Genomic DNA, 24,210 nt, shown 5'->3' with positions numbered 1-24,210 from the left:
GGACTTGGCACTTTCATTGCCTTGGGGCCCAGGTTCAATCCCTGGTCGGGGAAGAAAGATCCCTAAAGCCGCGCGGCAAGGCCATTTTTTTTTTTTTTTTTTTTTTTTTTTTTTTTGCGGTACGCGGGCCTCTCCCTGCTGTGGCCTCTCCCGTTGCGGAGCACAGGCTTCGGACGCGCAGGCTCAGCGGCCATGGCTCACGGGCCCAGCCGCTCCGCGGCATGTGGGATCTTCCCGGACCGGGGCACGAACCCGCGTCCCCTGCATCGGCAGACGGACTCTCAACCACCAGGGAAGCCCACAATGTTACATTTTTAAAAAGACCAATTCCCAGTGCTTTTTGCAGAAGCTATTGGGGAAAGTGGGGAAGTTTCCCCACATTTAGAGGCTAACTTCTTTAGAAGGGAGCTCCCATGCTCACCCCGAAATTTGTTGGTACCACTGTCTGAGCTAGAACCAGGAGCTGGCGGGACCCCTTAACTTTACCCAGCCTCTCCACGCTACCACACCAACTAAATTTATGCTTGACTTTCTGGTAATTAAGGATCATTTAATAAACATTTCTTTTTCTCACAGAAGACCTGTGCCAGTTGTACCTCCTGGACCTCCAGACAGAAACGGCACCAGCTGACCACAGCTCAGATGAATTTCCTCCCGCGCTTGAGGTGCCTGTCAAGACGGAGAGGTGCCTAGCTCGAAATAGCCCCAGAATTAGATTTAGGAAGGACAAAACACCCTGATGGAGACTCTGCTCTTTTGCCAGACTCCCGTGAGAAGATTCTGGTAAGCTTCCCCAGTCCTTGGCTAATGTGTACACCTGTCCCCTCGCTGCGAAACTACAGGTGGATACATTTTGGGTGGTGAAAATATCCATGTATTTGATTTCCATGGATAGGAAAACACTAGAGCAAGGCTAACAGTTTTGAATAAGATGATATAAAATGTAGGCAAAAGCGAGTGCACTCCGTACAGGATGACACCACCAGTCACCTCACTGGTCACACATACGCCCCCATAATTTGCTAGAAATCCAAACTAGGAAGGAGTGTAGTAGGTTGTACTGCGCTTGATATTTACGTACTGATGGGACTGATCTCCTTCTGGAGACAAGCAGGACGAGGCTACAGACTAAGGACGTTGAAGCAAGACTAGAAGTGGGGAGAGGCCCCCCAAAATGGAGCAAGGGAGCCGTTGTGTCTGGAGTCAGGAGGTCGAGGGCCATAGCTCTCCATCAAGGGCATTTCTGAGAACAGTGGCAAGTCTCGCACAGAAAACATCCTCATCTTCCCTGCGTAACTTTATTTTCCTCTTTCCACAACCCCCAAATCTTTGCCTCTCTAGTTACAGCATTTTCATCAAAGGAAAATGGACTTTTAGAGTAGGACAGTCTCCTGATTCTAGCTCTACCATGTACCAGCTATCTGATCTTTTTTCTTTATTTTTAATATTTATTAATTTATTTGGCTGTGCCGGGTCTTTTAGTTGCAGCATGTGGGCTCTTAGTTGAGGATGCGGGATCTAGTTCCCTGACCAGGGATCGAACCCGGGCCCCCTGCATTGGGATCCTGGAGTCTTAACCGCTGGACTACCAGGGAAGTCCCCCAACTATCTGATCTTGAACGAGTCACATTACCTCTTAAAGGCTCAGCTTCCTTGTCTGTAATATGGGCATAATAATGAGATCACATAAAATGAGGGCACATGGGAAAACGCCTACTACCGTGATTACACTGTAGATAAATGGTACCTGAGAAAGGAAATGGGCTTCTGTCACAAAGTGCAGAAGGATGCTGGTCTGTGAAAACAAGAGGCACCACATCTGTATTATCTGATTTTTCATAGCAGCGACACGTAAAGTAGGTATCACTAATATTCTTACTTGACAGACAAGGTAGCTGAGAATCACAGAGACTTTTACTGTTGTTCTAAGCACTTTAGTTTCTTAAACTTTTTATTTTAAAATCATAATAGAGTCACAGCAATTGCAAAAATAGTAGAGGTGTCCTGGTCCCTTTCACCCAACTTCCCCCATGCTCGCATTTGACTGACAGTCCGACAGAGGCTGTTGCCATTTCCTGGGATGCACACCTCAGAAGTAGAGCTGAACCCTCTGAGGCTGACAGTTGGGGGCATGATTGGGGCCACTGGAGGGCTTTTCTTGGGATAAGGAATAAAGGAATCGGTTTCAGTGCCCTGGGGAGACTGTACTCATCCTCTGATGGGAGACTTATGAGATGAGGCAGTAATTGAGGTTCGCTGACGTGGTTAGAACACTTCTGCCTCAGAAATGGAAAGTGGCCCTGCCAATCCAGTTGTCAGTGATCCTGCCAGTGGAGACTGCCAACTCACTCCATGGTCCTCTACTCTGTTAACTAGGCCCTGGATACCAACCAGCTGGGCACTGGGTGACGAAACCTTGCTATTTTATTACCAATTCCTCTGGTTCATTAGTCCTTCCATCCACTCTGCTCACCCTTCCAAGTTTGAAGTGTGAATCCAGCCAACGTATATACTGTCTGAATCCAGCCAACGTATATACTGCCAGTTCCACCCGCCCCTTCTCTACTCCAACGTGCGAACTTGGAAAAGAAAATAGCTCCCACATTTCTTACTGCACTCTTTATTGGGTGGGAGTTATTTCATCAATCACTAGCATCCTGCTCGGACAACGGGTTCCCAGGAAAGAGGAAACTTGATCCTTTTCTTCAGCGCACATATTGCTTACAGGGGCCACTCTATCCTCGGGACAGACCGTGGTGATGTCTCCCAAATACTCCACAAGCGTGGCCTTCTGCTCTGTCGGCCACGATGCTCCAAAGGCCAAAAAACCCTTATGGAAAATTAACTACATCGAGCAGCTCCCCCAACCCACCTGTCCCCATTCCCACGGCCCACGGGGAGGCCACACTTGTCCACTGAATGGGAACACCCTTCTGCGGTGGCTGCATCCTAACCTGGTCTAGGGTCTGGGGGCAGCTCGTGAAGCTGAGGAAGTCTGGGTAATGGTAAAAACAAAGAATACTTGTATTCCTTAAAAAAATAAAGGAGAAATGTTCTCTCTGACCCCCACCAAAACAAAAACCTTTGCTGCAAAAAAGCGCCCTGCTCAGCTGCAATAAGGTGAAAGGTTAAATGTGGACAGAGTAGTCATATATAAGCAGTTTTTTAGTTTTCTGGTGGGAATACTTAACAACCTAAGTATGCTTCCCCAGGAGGTAATCTATTATATTTTGTCCAATTTCTTCCTCCAAAAACTGAATCAATTCATGATGTAATGCCCAGGGGAGAACAATCTTCTGGAAACTGAGTATCTTTCTGGGGACAAGGTTGAGGAAAACATCTTAATATTGTTACAGCTTTGGCCTGGCAGTAACAGCTCTTTGCTTGTGGCGATGGCAGGACAAGAACCGGGAAGGCAGCAAAATGTCAAAGGACACACGCCTCCGAACTGTTTGAGATTTGCCTAGAATTGTTTTCTCTCTTGGAGAAATACAGGCTATAAATCCGTTTGGACATTTACAGGACAGCTGCAGGACCCTGGGCACGCACTTCAGGGCCTGAGTTGAGAACGCTGCTTGTTCAAAGTGTTGGCATCTAAATGTAGATGTCGTCCTGATTTCTAGCTTGAGATGTATTTCTTCTGACTTCTTTCCTTCTCCCAATCCTCTCTCCCCCCAAAAATTAAATTAGAGAACAAAGCGTAAATCAACACTCATCATTCACTTCGTTTTAAGGAAATAGAGGCAACTTCTATTTGTGAGAGGTTCTGGATGACTTCAAAACCCCAAGTAGCTATTGACTTTAAGGGCTCCTCCAACTAAACTTTTACAAGAACAGCCAACAAACACCCATATGGCCTGGCCTTCTTAGGCACCTCGGTGCTGGAGGGTAGATGGGGCAGCTGAAGCAAGTGAAATAAACAAAAGGCCCCTGGTCTCTTCCAGGCTCTATCGTTGCTGGCTGCCAAGCAGAGAAAATCACTTCCCTCTTGTTCATCTTATTTATAAGATAGAAATAATAGTATGTCTTGCTCTGTATGAGATATATGAGATATACATGACAGAGACATGAAAATACATGACAATAACATAGAAGGGTGTTTTGTATGTTTTCCTATCGTGCGGCTTGCCAAGACAAACAAAACAAAACAAAAAATCGGAGGGTCTGGGACTTCCCTGGTGGCGCAGTGGTCAAGAATCCACCTGCCAATGCAGGGGACATGGGTTCGAGCCCTGGTCCGGGAAGATCCCACATGCCGTGGAGCAAAGAAGCCCCCGCGTCACAACTACTGAGCCTGCACTCTAGAGCCTGCGAGCCACAACTAGTGACCCATGTGCCACAACTACTGAAGCCCGCATGCCTAGAGCCCATGCTCCACGAGAGAATCCACTGCAATGAGAAGCCCGCGCATCGCAATGAAGAGTAGCCCACACTCGCCGCAACTAGAGAAAGCCCGCACAGAGCAACGAAGACCCAATGCAGCCATAAATAAATAAATAAATAAATTTATAAAGGAAAAAAAAATTGGAGGGTCCAAGGCTAGATTAAGGGTTATGAGTATAGGTAGGTGGGCCTGGGTTAGCTATTTAAAGGAAAGTTGGGCTGTTTGTCTCTATCTGAGGGGAAAGGCAGCCTCACTGGGAATTGAGAGACTCCAACTGGTTTGGGGAAGGTACGTTAGTTTTAAATCTAAAAATAAATTTATTTAGGTAAAAAAAGGAACCCTTCAGCACTCGCACAGGGTTAAAAAAAAATAGGAAGAATTTAGATAAACCAGAGGGTCCAATAATTCCTACCCTACGCAATGCAAGAAACTCATGCATCTACCACATTTAAGTTTAAATACTAAGAAATTGGAAAACAGCATCTAAAATTGAAAAAATAAGAGCCTGCTTTTTTGTAAGAAGTTTGTTTCCGCCCCCATCTCCCCTCCCCTCTTGAACCTCACATTCACGTTTGCCCTTGACAGCCTGAGAGCCATGGACCTCAGCAACACCCACCTACCCACTCACGGAGGTCTTCCTATTTCTCACCATCCAGACAGACGGCAAAAAACTAAGCATCTACTCCTTAAAATGATTTATACGTCCAGGACATGCCAGTCATTCTAGTTGACAGGAGTATAATTGGACCTTGCAATGCTTGGGAAGTAGAAATCTTTGCGGTAATGTGCAATATTTCTAACTAAAATGCAAGATGCAGGCAGTGTTTTATCTGTAGTGTTTATTATACGAAAGGTTAACAGCCAATGAAATGATCCAATGGCTCATTTCCGTTCACACGGATGTCTGATATCGTTCAACAGAGCGGTCCATGAAAGTTAGAATTTTATATTTCTAAAGGAGGACCTAAAATGTGGATTGAAGTCTGTTCTACCGTTCTAAGAGGCAGATCGCCTGGCTTAACAATTTACATTTTCAGTATTTCTCAAGTAAGGCACAAACCAAGAGCCTGTTGGTCGTAGGTGACCATAAATTTAACGTTATTATTGTGACTAGTAAAAAATATATTTTGCCCGGGTCATGAAGCACAATGGCGCATTACAAAATGAATTATCTTGATTGTGCAGAGTGATTCTCCCCACAGATCCAAAGGGTGGGAATACGTAACAACCTGGGTGGGGGTGGCTGGAGCCAGTAAAAAGTGTTGGAGGCATCATCATAAAGGAGTCGTTGATAACACTAGAGTGGGTGCTTTGGGGGCCAGAGAAGGCTGCCATCAAGGGAGTTTTATGGCATATTTGCTGGGTCTGATATTCCTAGAATTATCAGATTCTTAATGGCCTTTCTAAATGTTTAAATACTTAAATTCAAGCATTTATCACTCTTCAGGGACTTCTGTAGAATTTATTTACATTAGGAGTTATTATCATTGAAAAGTTCATTTTAAAAATACTAGCCAAAAAAAGTAGTCCATTTAAAAGTATTACCACAAATGCAATTCTTTAAGACAAATATCTAACGTTTCAGAACAAATGCCACCTGCAAGCTGTAAATATGTGTATTAATTTTTCCCCACAGTATTTGCTTTGGCTGTGACCTCTCCTCACATTCAGTTGAACAAGGGCTAAAAATTGTCAAACCAAATTCTTGTTTGAGAGCTGAGCTCTAACTACTGCCAGTTTGAGAGAAACACACATCCAGGTTTAGGGAATATGTTTTGTTTGTTTTGGCTGTGACATAGGGCAGAACAGTTTCCATCCCATTCGAATGCATTCAGGAGAGTTTGAAATATTGCACAATAAAAGTCATTCATTATATCTGTCTCCTTTCCCTTCCAAAAACAAAAATGGCTGCCCAGTTCCAAGTCTACACAGGGGGCAGGAAGAAGGGGGTCACAGGGTCACTGGAAATCACCCAAGACTAACACCAGGTTTTTCAGGTTTGAGTTAGGGAATCCTTCTGAAATCTTCATTCCCCATGTACACTTCAAATAAGAAAAGACTAGTCACATTGGATTATTGCTTTGTTATGAACAATTGGAAAATGGACACATTGTACGTGTTCTCACATTAGGCGTAGCAACATCCAAGAGCCTGGCAGCCAAGCTAAACTTACTTGAACTGAAACATCTTTTTACTCACTTTCTCTAGGAAGTTTCAACTGTTTGACACCAAATTTATACTCAAAAAAAAAAAAATTATTTCACTGTTTGGACCATACATTTGAAAGGACCTAGTTTTTCAGACATCTGATGCTCCTTAGCAGTTACTTGATGTGTCTAAATAGAGAAAAAATTGACATTTACTTTGTGTTTACCAGCAAGCATCCGGGACATCAGAACACTGGAAATGCAGTTTGTTTTTAAATGTCAAAAATAAAGACGCCACTAACAGATCACTACACTTGACAGGACAGGACACTGCCAAAGTGAATTTTTTTTTAAAAAGCAAATTTTAGGTGGGTGAATAAAGCTGTGAGAATAAAGAAATTATGAGATGTAATTGGATGTTAACTGCTTTCTTTACATTTTGGAGCTTAAAAAACTCACATGCAAATAGAGTTAGAAATTTGGAACTTAGAACAAAATGATAAAGTCTGAATTTTCTTGAATTACATCTAAAACCCAAAAGCCAGCTGTTTGCTCCCCAGCAGGCTACTTGTATCATAGAGAAGTCAATTAAACCATTTAGTCAGACAACATTGTGCCATGGACAAATGAGAAAAGGGAAGATTTAAGAAGGCTGCTTTCAAACTGGTCACTGGAAATTTTGGAACTCCCAACCTACTCCTTAGAAAATGCAAACTTGTATTTGTTTTTTAATGTGCATGCTCATTTATTTTTCCTTTTCATATAAGTGATATAATGCTTAAAGTATCAAAAAACAGAAGCAGTTCCAAAAAAATACTTGCTTCCCAATATCCTAAAATTTTCCAAAAACCTTTCTAATAAATCTTAAAATTAAGGTCATAGCCAGGCTAAGTATGATCTTGGTTGAAGATGTGGGACAAAAATATGTATCACGAGGGCTTCCCTGGTGGCACAGTGGTTGAGAGTCCGCCTGCCGATGCAGGGAACACGGGTTCGTGCCCCGGTCCGGGAAGATCCCACATGCTGCGCAGCGGCTAGGCCGGTGAGCCATGGCCGCTGAGCCTGCGCGTCTGGAGCCTGTGCTCCGCAACGGGAGAGGCCACAACAGTGAGACGCCTGCGTACCGCAAAATGTTATCACGAGAATGGCAGTAATTACTTATCTTCTCACTAAAGCTATTAGGTTATTTGTAGTTTGTATCACAAGTTCATAAAAAAACAGAAAAGCATCAAAGAATGCACAGAATTGAACACACCAGTGAAAAATCATACAAACTTTAAATTGTTAGGCCACAGTACAACGAGTCCTTCTAGAGCCAAGTGAAGGCTCTAAAAATAATCTTCAAATAAATCTAAGACCAAGAAAAAGAAATTCACTATCTTTTTGTATGTGCAATTATTTACCGTAATTTAACTTCATCCCCTAAAATCTGCTTACTTGATCTAAGAATCTAAGTCCAGAGTCAACCTTTCAGACATACTACAAAGAAATCTGGTAGCACAAAAGATAGAAATGCAGAAGGATTTAAGGAGAGAGATTTCTTTAAAACTTTCTTATAGACAATTCACAATCTCTAGTTTCTCCCGTTGCGGAGCACAGGCTCCGGACGCGCAGGCTCAGCGGCCATGGCTCACGGGCCCAGCCGCTCCACGGCACATGGGATCTTCGCGGACCGCGGCACGAACCCGTGTCCCCTGCATCGGCAGGCGGACTCTCAACCACTGCGCCACCAGGGAAGCCCCACAATCGCTAGTTTTGAATCCATGCTTCATCCGGATGTATTCATAGGTTAGAATATAATGGGAAGAAAAATACTTAAAAATGTGTGTGAGATGAAGCCAACTTAACACTGCCTAGTCTCAGTAAATAATAAGGAAAAGATATTTGGAATAGAATGCTGCTTTGGGATCCCCATTTCTCTAAAACTTCTAGAAGTGAACTCTGTTCAAGCATCACTTCTTCCAGAAAGAAACAAGACAAACTTACCTGATCTGAAGTTGGTGCCACTTGAGGGTGCAACGGTCCTGGGCATTCCTTTATAATCATACCCTGTATTGTAATTCTGTACTCCCCGAACCCTTTAGAGAAAATTGAGCATCTTTAAGGCAGTGATCACATTTAGAAATTAATGCCTGGCACATGTACTAATGAATCTACGATCTGCTCACCCGGGATGACCTGATGCAGGGAAGTTTTCCCATGTTAAGAAATAATTCTCAAATGCTAAGGCTACTTTCCAAGTAAGGATAGCGACAATTTTTAAACTAAACCAAACTATAATAAAAATCTTAATTTATGAGAAGAATTGAATCAGACTTATTAGACAATTTAATTTTAGCAAACAACTTTGAACCTTATTTTAATTCAACTCATTTCATTTTACTCATATATATTACACAGTGGTCAAGAGGAGAATTTTTCTCAATGACTAAATCTTAGCATCTCAGGGTGACAATTTTAAATCATGAACTGTAGCAAACCCGTTTATATGAGAAGTTGGGCTGAGTGTATAGGTACCCCAAGAAAGTTGGTTTCCTGCCCATATTTCTGATAGCTTATTATTACTGACTTTTTGCCCTAAATGATAATGTATGTCTGGGTGTAATTGTAGGCTCCACATAGAATTGGTTGGTCAATCTTTTGCTTCTACTGGCCTCCTCCTTCACAAAAAGAACTTTAAACAAAAAGAACTTTATGACATAGATTCACAGTAAAGGGGAAGGCAAGCTTTCCTATAGTAATCAAGATGGTGTGATGCTGGTTTAAGAACATAGAGATCAATAGAACAGAATCAAGTCCAGAAACAGACCTACACATACAAGGTCAACTGATTTCAACAGAGGTGCCACTGTAATTCAATAAGGAATGCAAAATCTTTTCAACAAATGGTGCTGAATGACTTCCACTAAAAAACCCAAAACAGGGGCTTCCCTGGTGGCGCAGTGGTTGAGAGTCCGCCTGCCGATGCAGGGGACGTGGGTTTGTGCCCCGGTCCGGGAGGATCCCATGTGCTGCGGAGCTGCTGGGCCTGTGAGCCATGGCCGCTGAGCCTGCGCGTCCGGAGCCTGTGCTCCACAACGGGAGAGGCCACAACAGTGAAAGGACCATGTACCACAAAAAAAAAAAAAAAAAAAAAAAACCCAAAACAACTTCATCTCATACATTGTACAAAACTTAAAGTGGATCTAACACCTGAGAGCTAAAACTCTAAAACTTCTAGAAGAAATTCAGGAGAAAATCTTTGTACCCTAGAGTTAGTCAAAGATTTCTTAGGACACAAAAGTATGATCCATTAAAAAAAAAAGGATAAATTAGACTACATCAAAATTAAAATCTGCTTTTCAAAAGACACTCTAGGAAAAAACACAAGCCACAGACTGGGGAAAAATATTTGCAAGATACATATCCAATAAAGAACTATATCCAAATATACACAGAACTCTTTCATCTCAAAAACAAGACAACAATATCAACAAAAGGAAACATAGGCAAGAGGTTTAAATGGACGCTTCAATAAAGAGGATATAAGAATGGCAAATAAGCACAGGAAAACAAAGATGTTCAACATCATTCGTCATTAGGGAAATAACACACCAAAATCACATTGAGATACCACTGCACACCTACTAGAATGCCTACGAGGAACAAGGCCTTGACAACACCTTGTGATGATGAAATTGTGGAGCAACTGAAACAATATGCTGCAGGTGAGGATGCAAACGGGTGCAGCTGCTATGGAAAAGCTTGGCAGTTTCTTAGAAACTGAAACAGACCCCAGCCATACGTCCCAGGAATCCCACTTCTAGGTATTTACCCAAGATAAAGGAAAACATGTGTCTATAAAAAAGATCCATATGTGAATGTTTATAGCAGCTTTATTTATAATAGCCAGAAAATAGAAACAACCCAAATATCCATCAATTGGTGAATGGATAAACTGTTGATACATCCATAAAATGGAATACTACTTAGCAACAAACAGGAACCGATCACTTATACAACACGGATGAACCTCAAAAGCATTATGCGAAGTTTAAAAAGGCAGACACAAAAGGATACCCACTGTATGGTTCCATTTATATGACATTCTGGAAAAGGCAAGACTATAAGGATAGAACTCAGATGAGTGATTGTGAGGGGCTGGGGTTGGGGGAGAGGGACTGACTGCAAAGAGGCAGGACGAAACTTCTTTCCGGGTGATGAGGATGTTCTACTCCTTGACTGGGGGCAGGGGTGTCATGGTTACATTCAAACTGCTAGGCTTAAAAGGGTAAACTTTACTGTAGGTGAATGACACCTCAATAAACCTGACTTTAAAAAGGAAAAGGAAAACAACAGCTCTTTCAATACAAAGCACAAATCAGGCATTATTAAGTATTTCCTCCTTGTTATGCCAGGTCTACAGCTGAAGTCTGGGCGTTGTGGGGTGGAGGCATTCAGTGAGAGAAAATGGAAGCAACGTGTTTGCCAGGTCAGATCCAGAGAAAAGAACCGAATAATCACTTAATTTTAATTTCAAGGAATTTATCTTACATCGTCACGCAGGCCCAGTGTGGCATAATTTTCAATTACAAAAAACTGGAGGCAACTAGCATCCATCAGTAGGGAGATGGCTAACTACATCATAGATATCCAAATTATATCATTCTATGCAGGGGTTAAAAAGACTGCAATGGCACCAGGGCTCCCCAAAATGGTATTATGTTGAATAAAATTTTTAACTTGCAAAATGGAACATAGAGCGATCCCATTAGAAAACAACAAAACCTATGTTTACACAGGCAAAGGGTCTGGAAGAGGTTTGCCTGCTGTTACTGGTGTTGACACCTAGAAAGGTGGGGAGAGAAAGGTGTAGCTGCAGGATGCTTGCATTTGGTGGGGGGAAGACACTTTTTCATTATGCACAGTTCTCTACTTTTTTCAGTAGACACATAGGACTTTTGTAATAAAAATGAGTGAAAATAAAAGTTAAGGGGAAGCACCCGTAGCAACAGTGAAGCGCTGCCCTGGTTTAAGGTAGTGCACACAGGATGAGAACTTCAGATGTCATGCTGCCATCTTCTGGAACAAGCAAGAATCTATGGGAGCAGGAAAAGATAAAAGTAGAAGCCATTCTAAGGCAAAATGTCAAGGGTTACTGCGGTAGAAAAGATAAGGCAAATTTTTGATTTAGCCATTAATGAAAAGAAACAGTTAAAAACACACAAGCATGATGACATACGGGAATCATTAACTTTTCACAAATTTTATGATACAAATGAGATGGTGGATAAAACTACCTCCAAGTTGTTTTGATTTCTCAAGACTTCTTTTTAGGAAAACAGTCCATTTGTTATTTACAGATAGCAACAAAATATTCATAGTGAAATATTTTAAAACGAATAGAACTTGTAAAGTGTTTATCTTTCTAACTGCAGATACTTGAAAATGAGAACAATTTTACCTTGGAAAAACCAAGCCAAAAAAAATCACAACCAAAAAAAATCACAAACCAAAATGTCTCCTTCATCCTCACTAGCACTTTTTGGGAAATAAAACAAAGCACGTGAAATTCTGAAAATTCAAATACAATTGAGATCATATATCATACAGTAAAAATGGTAGAAAATAACAGTAATTTTAACCTTCCTATGAACAAACAACAAAAAATTTTTAAAAAACAAAACCCTCTAATATTGTATGTTTCTGAAAGTTTTTGTTTTTGTTTTTTAATGACCAAAACCAAAAAGCTTCATAAGAAGTTTCTTTTTTTTGGTTTGTTTTCAGTGGTAGACATTTGCCAACCGTACCAAACTATAAATGGGGGGAAAAGCCCATAAATAATTTACGTGTAAAGATAAAAGAATTTTTGAAACAATCCACCCTTTAGCAGGAGAAATTGGGGATCACTTTGAGTGTTAATGTAAAATACATTAGTCTTTAGCAGCAGGAGTTCCAGACCTATTGGTGCCAAGAAGGTAACAAATAGTCTCTATCTAAGGCAGGGGAAATGGGCGCCCAGCAGGAGCTTTCTTCCCTGTTGTGTTATTTATAGAGAGCCCTATTTGTTAACATGTTTCTGCTATCACAGGAGTAGGAGAGTTTAATGATTTAAAGGATTTCAAAGACAATTGTTTAATGATACAATGATTTACTTGCATTCACAAATTCTAAAAATATAGCAATTTAGATTTTCAAACCGCTGTCACCAAAACTGTGATAGGATATACTGCCGAAGTTTAGCTGGACAAACCAAAACAAGTACTAGCTCTTGGTATGGTGAAATAAAAAGTCAGAAAGGCTGGAAAATGCCAAGCTAAAAAAGAAATCAGCAACGTACAACCATGCTTCATGTTAGTAAACCAATTTGTTAGGGTCTTTTAAGTGAGTTTCTGCATTTTTTTTTAATGGAAAACCATGAATTCAATCCCAAATTACCTGTGACTAATCTGAATGATCTGGGAGATGAGTCTTCAACTAGACTGCTTATATTTTCACCAAAAACCAAACCCCTACTTCCTACCCCACAAAGCATACAAGAGTGTTGTGTGAAGGTCAAAATGCTTTCATGTTAGTTATTTCTAAATTATATATTCACTTTATAATGACAGATTTGCAATATTCTGGTTATTGAAAGAATTTTCCAAAATGTCATGTTTAAGATTTGATTTTAATCTATTAAAATAAAATTTTTATTTGAGACAAAGTATATTATTAAAGCTTCTCTTAACTTTAACCCCAAAGGGAAAAAAACAAATTTTATCATTTCCATCTTTCCTACTTGTTAAAATTTTTAACCCATTTTTTGGGGGCAATCTTTTAAAATAAAAACATACCTCACCCCACTTTCTTTAACAGTTTCAACCTTATATTACCTTCAATTTTCATAAAGTTACATTAATTCTAACAATTTGTTAAAGACCAAAACAAAACACTCTTCTCATCCGAATATAACAAGTCAATTCTAAAAGATGCTTTTTTTACAACAGAAACGCTAAACCTTCAGTGATAAATATGTACTAACATGAAATAAAACTTAAGAGACATGCTGTTAGGTCTAAAAGCAATCCTTTTTAACAGAATACCAATAAAGCTTTTATCATTTGTGGGGAGAACATGTTTAATACAACGTTTTCAGTTTGAAAGATGGAGAAATTCACTTATTTCTACTTAAAAGTAGGTTCTACTCAAATAATTTTATTTGAAACTTTTAAAACACTGAGGTTGAACAAAGGATGGGAACTTGGATGAAAGAATCTTTCAGGCATGAATGGTTGGTTACCTTCTCTCTTGCCAAAACGTTCTGCAGGGAATGTCAGTTACTGCTTTAGTTCTCTGATATGTCCGATTCTCTCGAAGTCACTTGGAGAGCTTCCTTCTGGTTGAGAAAGGTGGTTCTTTTGTAGCCTCTCGACTGGGTGGTGTTTTTAGGATCTGCAAGTGTAGATGTACAAAAGCTCTTCCGTCTCCTCCCAGGTAAACTGGCAGCAGCAGCAGCAAAGCCCTCACTGTTTTCTTTACCTGTTGTGGAGGGCAGCACACAAGGTTTTTGCCTGGAGGACCCGTTCTCAAATCTTCTGCTGTCAAATGTACCTATTGTTCTCCTCTTGGTTCTTTGGGAAATGCCGGAAGTGGGAGGCAATGGAAGGGAAATCCACACAAGCCCTTCACTTTCCAAACCTTTTTGTAGCCTTGTGCTGCGTCTTACTCTGGTTTCACTCTTTGTTCTCTGAAAGGTTTGCTCAATGGAGTCAGATAAATCTTTATACAGTTGGGAATTTTCTAAACTAATTTCTACAGAGCTGCTCACACTGTAGGAAGGTTTGGGATTCTCGATTTTTTCCAAATGTAAACTTTGCCCATCAGAACAAGCCATGGACTGTCTTCTGTATTTCCTTTCTCTGTAACTCACACCACGACTACTTGCTATGGAGTTTCTTCCCAAATCCTCACCTTGACTTTGACTTTCTTTCAAGTGGTCAATTAAGACATCTTCTGAACAATCACATTCTTTTTGTGAGTCGGGCATTAAATGCTTGGCCTGCAGTTTTCCTTCTGGAACGACTAAGAAGTCATCCTGGTTTTCACATTTGATGTTTATATCTTCTGAGATTTTAAAGATTTGAAAAAGGTTTTCCATATTTTGACCAGCAGCAGTAAGTTCTTGGGGCTGCATGGTAAAATCAGGTTTTGGACTGTCTGATACAATGGGTGTTTCAGTCACAGACGGACAAGAAATATGGCTGTTTTCATTCTCAGTCTCAGTTTTTAGTTCGTTTTCACTTTCCAACTTAATTGCTGCTTTTGGAATATTTTTGTTTTCATTAATTTCTATAGTACTTGTATTTGAACCTTGCTCAAAAGTAGCATTAATAAGTGATGAAGAACTTCTCATGTCAGAGCTGCAGAATTCAGACACATCGTATTTATTAAAGCCTCGAACCATCTGCCAATCCTCTGGGCTCTGGGGCAAAATATTATTTCTCTTCGGAAGCTTCACTTCTTCAAGTTCCTCATTTGAGTTGAAATCATCTATGGGCATGTAAATAAGTTTAAATCGAATTAAAAAGTAACAGTGGAAATAAACTTTCACAAATCAAACAGGTGTCAAATTGTATTCTGTGTGTCAAGCTTTCAAAGAAATCGCCAAGACCTACAAATGCTACCCTGTACTTGTCCCCATCTGTCATCGTTCTTTCTCTTTCAGTTCTTCCTCACCCCACAGGTTAAGAAAATATGTACTTAATGCATTAATTAATAAAGCATATAACCTGAGACCATGGAAATGAGAACTGTATCTGAAATTGCTTCCTCTATTCTAATGTGCTTCCCATTCTACAAGGTCAATTAGCATGAGGCAGACACACTTCCTATCTCCCAAAAAATGAATTACTGAAAATCAGCAACATCATGCTTCTGAAACTTTTCCATCAATGTTCCCCCTTGAAATAGAAGAGAGAAAACTTGGAATTCTGGGGAATTTGAGGACTTAGCTAAAAAGGTACTTCTGAAGACACTCAAGTCTTATGCCCAGTGTTTAAAAAATTAACATTAAACTGCACCAAACTCTCAAATAGAGCCCTGGTTGTTTCAATATGCTAGAAATCTCTCCCTTTCCCTGCCAACCTCTGAATATAATTCACCCTCCAGGAAGACACGCCATGTGGGCCCTGCCATGTGTTTCTGGCACACGGTGTCACATCACAGGTGAAAAACACATCATCAAGGTTTTAAAGTCACATAACACAGTCTAAGTGAATCTAGGCTTTATGAGTTCTAAATCTCAGTACTATTAGAAGCCATCTCTCTGGTTATCTCACATAATAAAGTTTTTAATTGGTCAGTCAAAGGAGTATAAAAATGTTTTAAACAAAATAAAAACTGAAAGATAGGGCTTCCCTGGTGGCGCAGCTGTTGAGAGTCCGCCTGCCGATGCAGGGGACGCGGGTTCGTGCCCCGGTCCGGGAAGATCCCACATGCTGCGGAGCGGCTGGGCCCGTGAGCCATGGCCGCTGAGCCTGCGTGTCCGGAGCCTGTGCTCCGCAATGGGAGAGACCACAACAGTGAAAGGCCCGTGTACCGCAAAAAAATAATAATAATAATAAAAAAATAAAGACTATTTTAAAAAAAAACCTGAAAGATAAAACATAAGCTGAGCCAAAAATCTACAAAAAACTTTTCAGTGTGAAAAGGTATATATACATCCGGGATTTGGGTACTTACAATCATGTCACAGAAAGCTAGAGATTAACATAGGGCAGGGGGCCCTTGGTATCAACCAACCAATATGTCAACTGGGCTCTTTATACAACTTTAAAAATTGATATTCGTGTATTTTTCGTGAAATTAACATACTAGAAAAGGAAGGTAGGGGAAAGGGATGGAGGGAGGAAGAGAGAAATAGAGAGGAAAGAAGGGAGGGAGAGAGAGAACGGCTTTAGACCCTCATAGCAGATGAAACCATTGGTTACTGATAAAAAGTGTTTCATGTATTTTTGAAAAGAAATTCTCTAATAAGACGCAAGATGTAAAATATACACTAACAGTCATTGTTCAAGTATCTTTGGAAAAAAGGAAACTGTTAGGAACTACAGATATAACGAAAATAAGTCTCAAGGGAAAGGCAACTTGCAGGGGAGGGAGGTGGACAGATCGTTATAAACCAGGTGGTAAAGGTGTAAGGTGAACAAAGAGTTTTCCTGGAAAGGCAGCCAGCATGGCTAAATCCTAAAGGCTAAGCAGCATCAGGCCAGATTTAAAAGAGGTGGGGTGGCCGACGTCCTGTCCCACGATGTAGCACAGAAAGAGGCTAGGGCAGGACAGCTCCACCTCTGCTGGAGCCCCGGGGCCGGAGGAATATGTCTATGTGGGGTGGCCGTGTGTTTGTTTAAACTTTTGGGCGCTCCTGAAATAACAAGTAGGCAGAGGCCAAGAGTCTATAATGGCATGTACCATATTCGTCCTCGAATCTATGATAGATCCTACGTGCTATGCTGCAAATGGGACGCAGGCTATAAATATGTGGTGATTGACAAAGGCAGCTATCTTAAGAATGATTACATACAAAATTACACACGAAATGAACACATACTCCAGCTTTTCAGCATGATTTAGTCAATTTAAACTCAAGCATTACCAACCAGATGCAACTCCAATCCAATTTTTGTCTAATCAGGATACCAACAGACTTAATCTTCCTTTTAAACAAAATTTTCCAAGTAATCAAGTTCAATTTATAAATGTTATTTCTAGAAGATGCTTAGCAGTGCCAACTCTACTGAAACATCAGAGGGCAAGGTTTTTTTGTTTTATTTTATTTATTTATTTATTTAAATGTTGAGCCTTCTTTTATTTATTTTTCTTTTTGGCTGTGTTGGGTCTTTGTTTCTGTGCAAGGGCTTTCTCTAGTTGTGGCAAGAGGGGGCCATTCTTCATCACAGTGCGCGGGCCTCTCACTGTCGTGGCCTCTCTTGTTGCGGAGCACAGGCTCCAGACACGCAGGCTCAGCAGTTGTGGCTCACGGGCCTAGTTGCTCCGCGGCATGTGGGATCTTCCCAGACCAGGGCTCGAACCCGTGTCCCCTGCCTTAGCAGGCAAATTCTCAACCACTGTGCCACCAGGGAAGCCCTTAATTTTTATTCTTAATCCATAGAAGATATACCTATTACTGAGCTATCACCTTGTTGACTTTTAGTGATGGATTACAACACCAAACAATTCATTTTACTTTACCAAAACACTTTAAAAAGCAAAAAGAAACAGGGTGAAAGGAAATTCTTTCCCCTAAAATTATATGTAATATTTTGTGCCTGAGTTTTTCTGGGGGGAGGATCCAGAGTGTCCAACAGGTTCTGAAAAGGGTCTAGGTGAAAGTTACAAATGACAGCTTCTTTAACTTAAAATTCTTGTGGGAGTAGGAGGGAAAGTTGCTATTTTAAATTTATGTACTCTTTACACAATGAATGGGAAGAAGGGAAAAAAGAGAGTGAAATAGCAACAAAGAGGGAGGAGAGAAGAGATACAATATCGACAACAGGAAAAGGCCAGGCTACCTGAACACATCCTCCAGATGCTTGGAACCAGCGGCGTCTCAGATACCTCAGGCAGCTCAGGAATAGGGCTCAGGAGTGGCTTCTTAGATGCAATGTCTCTTTCCCCATATAAAGACTTCTGAACAGTTTTTTTCTTTCCCTTTGCTTTCTTCCTTCTGCAACTTTTTAAAACCTGAGAAAATGTATTAAAACACTGTAACTGAGAAAGATGTAGCTCCATGTACAATGTTGACTCAAACTAATTTTTACAAAGAAACCTTAAAGACTAGTTATTCCATTCAAAATTGTAGGAATCTCAGTCAGGGCTAAAGGGCTAGGTAGCTTACACAAAGTCAAATAAAATATGAAACAGAACTCAATTTACAAATTGTAGAGTAATGGTCTATATTTCCACAAAGCATTTGCCAAAGTAAGTTCTGGGTAAGTGAAAAATAGGTGAGATGTTGTAGAACTGGACAGACTTAAGACACGAGGAATTTGTAACTAGGATGTGGTTACGATGACTCAGGATTAACCTAGAATGAGTTATCTATTGGAAACTAGGGGAGACTGTTTTCTGTTCCTAGATCTGGATGAAGAAACCACAGGTGTGTACATAAAATTTGAAGATAACCCAAAGCTGCTTCAAACAACAGGTGATCTAATCAAGATGAAAATGACTAGGTCAAAATAAGATGGAGTTTAATAAGCACAAGTAGAAGATGAGGGACAGAGGTTTGGTAATAACTGATGGAAAACATAGGTTTCTATAAAAATTAAAACTGTTTTAATAACATCTGGAATGCAGTATTCAATTCAATTCTGACTGCATGTCAGTAACTGAGCACTCATGTTCTATGTTAAAAAAAAGTTTCATACGGAGAAGTCTTGAGGGAAACTCAAACACTGTATTGAAATAATAGGTTGTTATGAGCAAAAATGAAATATATTCAACGTCATAATATTGGAAAGAACCAGATTTTAGGTCAACATAAGGAACACACTGTTAACAATTACAGCTTCTGGAAAATGGCGTCCATTCAAAGATTTACTGAGAAACTGCTATGTGCAGGTAATAATTTGCTAGGTATGAGATATAAAAACAAACAGGACGTGGTCTTTAGGGAACTCTTGGTCTAATTTTAATACATACAGACCAGGACAGGCTCTACACAGATTGAGAACACAGAGACCTGGCCTACGGGAGGTTTTCAAGACAGGCTCCACAGGAAATGGAATGTCTAGGCCAAGTCTTCCAACAAGTGAGAATTGTTTTGGTTGAGGATGACAGTGGCACAGAAGGGCTTTTCAAAGGAAAGAGAATGGCATATGGAACAGGTCTAAGGGAGGTGGCACAGAGCAAAGGGGGAACTGCAGTTAGCTGTACGTGGTCAGTGAACCCACAGAGAAGTGGCAGAAGAGGCCAACAAAGCAAGCAGGGCCCTTCTCTGCAATAAGTATGAGCCTGACAGCCACGAGGGTTCACCACATGGTGATTTAGAGAGTGATATCTGAGTTTGCATTTAAGAAAGATCGTTTGGGTGACAGCACAGAAACTAATGGTGTGGAAGATATTCAAGAGCACAGAAGTGGCACAAAACTGTAAGTTCCTTGAGATATTTATAGATATCCTGTAAAAACAAAACAAGAAAAAACATTCCATGGAAAAATAATTTTAGAACTGTACAAGATAAATGTTCCTCTTAGTGATTTACAATATACACTTAACGTTAAATCCTCTAAGAAGTCCTTGGTATAAATAACCTCTATATATGTTAGAAAAATGCTGGGCTAAGTATTTTTCCACGAAACATTTTTTTCAGGGAACATCTGTTGACTTCCAAGAAACAGTTGGGAAAATAACAGCATGGACAATGTAAATGTAAGCAAAGAGAAAAATCTTGACTTGGGCTCCACAGATGAACTGCAAGAGAGAAACATTTGGCTTCGTGTTAGTCACCTTCGGTTCAAATCCTGACCCTGCCACTTTATGGCTTTATAATCTTAGGCAAGTTACCTCACCTCTCTGTACCTCATTCTTCTCATCTGCAAAATGGGAACCACAAAAGCACATACCACAGAAAGTTGTGGTGAGTATTAAATATGTTAATATATGTGAAATGGGTAAAGTATGGCTTGATTGATGGTAAGGACTACGTGTTAGCTATTCTTTTTCTTTTAAATTCCTTCTTACTATTTTGAGTATTGATATGGAGAAAAATATTTTTAATACTAAATTATGCTCTTAGTATTACTGTGTGACCCAGGCCCTAGTAGGTTGGTTAATATACTATGATCAATGTCATCAGTTTATAACCTCCAGAACAGTTTCTGATTCATAGCTCAGGTAAATACCCTTTTAGCAGGATTTTGGAAACCTCTGTTTACCTTAACTGCAAAAGCACCTGCAACAGCGCCTGGCACTTTAGTGGCTTCTCAACAAACATACGTGAACAAATGAATGAATGATTGTGAAAAAAAAGGTACAAACTTCATAAAATTTGCTAACCATGATGAAAGACTAATATTATTTTTTTCATGGTCATGGGCCAGGAGGACACCACCCAAAAAGAAAAAAGATGAAAGCACCTGTGGTCTGTCATGAAAATATATCTAGCAACGCTTATCTTATCCACAAGAAGGTTGCATCTGCAAAGGCTAGAACCTTATCAACCTTATTGGAGTAAAATTTGAATTTACTCCAATACAAAAAGCCTTGCTGAGACTGTAATAAACAAGAGAAGCCATGTGTGATTGGAATCCTCGGGGAGCCCCGTGATCTAGAAATAATGAGACTGGTTTATGACTTGGAGGAGACAAAGGACAACTGAAGATATTATACCTAAAAGGTTTCTATTTACTCCCAAATCACCAGTATTTCTTCTCATACAGTGGAGGAGGTCATGCAACAGAAGTAAATGCTTACTTCTCGTGTTATTTTCACAATTAAGTCAAACTGTTTTCTGAGAGTAGCTTTAAAATTATTTAAAAATAATTAATGTACATGGCAACACATCAAACTGAACAGGAAAGCTTCTGGTGAAAAGCAAACATTTCCCTCTCCCTGCCATTCACTTATTTAATGGTCCATTTTTAGTTCTTGTGGCTGGCTCCATCTCTCTAAATAAGGGGCTGAGATTGCTGTATTTTTTTTTTAATATATATATATACTTATTTATTTATTTTTGGCTGCATTGGGTCTTCGTTGCTGCGCGTGGGCTTTTTCTAGCTGCGGCGAGCGGGGTCTACTCTTCGTTGCGGTGCACGGGCTTCTCATTGCATTGGCTTCTCTTGTTGTGGAGCACGGGCTCTAGGCACACTGGCTTCAGTAGTTGTGGCTCACGGGCTCTAGAGTGCAGGCTCAGTAGTTGTGGTGCACGGGCTCAGCTGCTCCGCAGCATGTGGGATCTTCCCAGACCAGGGCTCGAACCCGTGTCCCCTGCATTGGCAGGTGGATTCCCAACCAATGCGTCACCAGGGAAGCCCCAGATTGCTGTATTTTTAATGTTTAATAACAGAAAATTTCCAACACCCCAAAAATAGAATAGTATCTTGAACCCCACATACCCAACAATTAGCTCTTATAATTACTAACACATGGAAATCATGATTCATATATAAGCCCCTTCCCTCAGATTATTTTAAAGCAAATCCCAGACATTACATCATCTCATCTAAAGATCCTACAGTATCTCTAAGAGATAAGGACTTCTTTTTTTTCCACCAAAAAAGTGAAACATTTTATTACCTGGCATTGTATTTTTTTTTTTTATTATTATTTTTGCTGTACGCGGGCCTCTCACTGTCGTGGCCTCTCCCATTGTGGAGCACAGGCTCCGGACGCGCAGGCTCAGTGGCCATGGCTCACGGGCCTAGCCGCTCCGTGACATGTGGGATCTTCCCAGACCGGGGCACGAACCCGTGTCCCCTGCATCAGCAGGTGGACTCTCAACCATTGCGCTACCAGGGAAGCCCTGGCATTGTATTTTATTGTTGATTTTTTTCCTCTTTTACAATGGAGTTTTATTTCTTTTCCAGCTTTGAGATATAATTGACATATAACAGCATGTAAGTTTACGGTATACAAGGTAATGACTTGAGATAGATAGATATATACTGAAATGATTACTTTTTTCTTTTTATAACAATGACAAATACTAGTCAGCAAAAAAAGGAACTACTGATACACACAAATCTGGACAAATCTCCAGAGAATGCTGCTGAGTGAAAAAAGCCAGTCCCAAAAGGTTACACAGTGTGTGATTCCACTTACAAAATATTCTTGAAATGACAAAATGAAAGAAATGGAGAACAGATTAGTGGTTGCCACGGGTTAAGGTGGGGGTTGACAGTGGGAAGTGGACACAGCTGCAGACCAGAAGAGATCTTTGCAGCGCTGGAAATGTCCTGCATCTCGACTGTATTTTGATATTGTACTACTGTGATACTGTATAATGGTTTTACAAGATGTCACCATTGTGGGGAGCTGGGCAAAGGGTGTCTGGGATCTTTCTAATTATCCTTGCAATAGAATGCATCTCGAAAACAATATCAAAATAAAAATTTAGATGCAAAAACAATGATAGGCAGTTTTCCCTAATATTTCCTCAGAGTTCAAACTTCTCTAATTTGTCCCTAATTGTCTTTTTACAATTGTTCAAATCAGGATCCCAACAAGGTCTCCACACATGCCACTTGGTTGATGGATTTCCTTTGATCTATGGCTCTTTTTTCCCCCCTTGTTATTTGGTGAATGTTCTGAGGCATTTATCCTGTAGTAGCTGAGAAGCTCTGGATTTGGGTAACTGCAATCATGTGTGTTTTTATGTTCCTCCACCCCCTGGTATTTCCTATCCACTGGTCATTAGATCCAGGCTTGATTCAATTCAGCTTTCATGCTTGTTGGAAAGACCATCTCATGGAAGATTATCGAGGTCCTCACTGCACCAGGAGGCTCATATTCTCTCCTTGTGTGGTGTTATGAATGGCCAGTGCTCTCAGGTGTCCAGTCCCATCCATCCATTACCTTTGGCTCCCCCATTGGCTTCTACCTAACATCCAACAGCTTTTGTGAACCGGTCTTTTTGACTAGTGAAAATTCTTCGATAAAGAATCTTCCCTTATCAGTTATTTGTTTACTTGAAATAGAGCTCAAATTTTATTTTCCACTTTCCAAGAAAAACAAAAACCCTGAAAATAAAAGAGTTGATGCCCTAGACAGTTTCTAATGTGGCCTTTAAGTTTTGCTGTTAGTTTTTAATTATGAGGAAATTGGTTTTTCATATTTGATGCCAGTGTTTTAATCCATTGCAATCGTTATCTCTGATGGTCACACTGTCCTATCTTTGGTCAGCGGAAGCCCCTTTGGAATGATTTTGTGTCCTTTAACGTGGCTTCCTTGCTCGCACACTGGTCCAGACCTGGGCTCATTTTCTACTTTTGCCGTTGTAAATCTGAAAGCAGCCATTTCACTAAGGTAACGCTGATCCCTTTTAGTTGAAATGGTAGAGATGGTAACATAGGTACAAAGGATGCTCAGTGCTTCTATGCCTACCAACAGACAGAGCTAGAAAATTATTTTAAATGGGTAAAAGCACGTGTTCATGATATTTCCAATTCAAATTTAGCCTAACAATGTTTTGAATTTGATTTCAATTTTATCTTGTCTCTAGTGAAGAGTCTTGATTCCTAATGACAGTAAAAAACATCCCCACAAAACCCTGCTTACTTGATTCATTCTAGATTGAATTCTTCTATCAGTGCGTATTTCATAACTGTTTAAACTTTTTGTGCAGTTATTTTTGTCCTTAGGATACATCCCATTTGGACTTTTCAAACTTCTGATTTGAAAAAACTCTATGAGGTTAAGCCACCAACTTGATATAGTTACATGTTTCATTTTGTTTTCAATTTTTTTAAATTGAGCTATAATGGTTCCATAGTCACGCAGAACATTTACACAGTTCAAAGTCAAAAGTAAAAAACACATTCAAGGAAATCTAGCCTTCATTCCTTCCTGTTCCCTCCTCTGTCTCTTCTCCTGACAGGTAACCAGGTTTTATTTTGTCTTTGGCCTATTCTCCCCCTTTTTTTGTAGTGTTTAAGATTATATATATGTGTATTGATATATACATTTTTTTTTTTTTTTCTGCAGTACGCGGTCCCTCTG

The 24,210-nt window shown here is 40.3% G+C and overlaps 1 protein-coding gene and 1 pseudogene across 9 annotated transcripts in view; both read right to left on the bottom strand.

The window, feature by feature from the left end:
- The window catches only part of LOC132522692 (glycerol-3-phosphate phosphatase-like), a 60,254-nt pseudogene extending 51,691 nt beyond the window's left edge, over positions 1 to 8,563 (bottom strand).
- A 5,124-nt stretch (positions 8,564 to 13,687) lies between these two features.
- CDCA2 (cell division cycle associated 2) overlaps positions 13,688 to 24,210 on the bottom strand; it is a 51,156-nt gene continuing 40,633 nt past the window's right edge. For 8 of the 9 annotated variants that reach the window (XM_060155694.1, XM_060155693.1, XM_060155696.1 and 5 more), the window contains 2 exons: positions 18,063 to 18,223; positions 13,688 to 15,042 (listed from right to left, as the gene is read on the bottom strand). In XM_060155694.1, coding sequence (XP_060011677.1) covers positions 13,838 to 15,042; positions 18,063 to 18,223 — 1,366 coding nt within the window. In that variant the 3' untranslated portion in view covers positions 13,688 to 13,837. The remainder of the gene's footprint in view (positions 15,043 to 18,062; positions 18,224 to 24,210) is intronic. The other variant, XM_060155701.1, reaches the window with a different exon arrangement.

This window comes from Lagenorhynchus albirostris, chromosome 7, assembly GCF_949774975.1.
Source record: "Lagenorhynchus albirostris chromosome 7, mLagAlb1.1, whole genome shotgun sequence".
Lineage (NCBI taxonomy): Eukaryota > Metazoa > Chordata > Mammalia > Artiodactyla > Delphinidae > Lagenorhynchus > Lagenorhynchus albirostris.
This window is presented reverse-complemented; position numbering and strand designations above follow the sequence as displayed.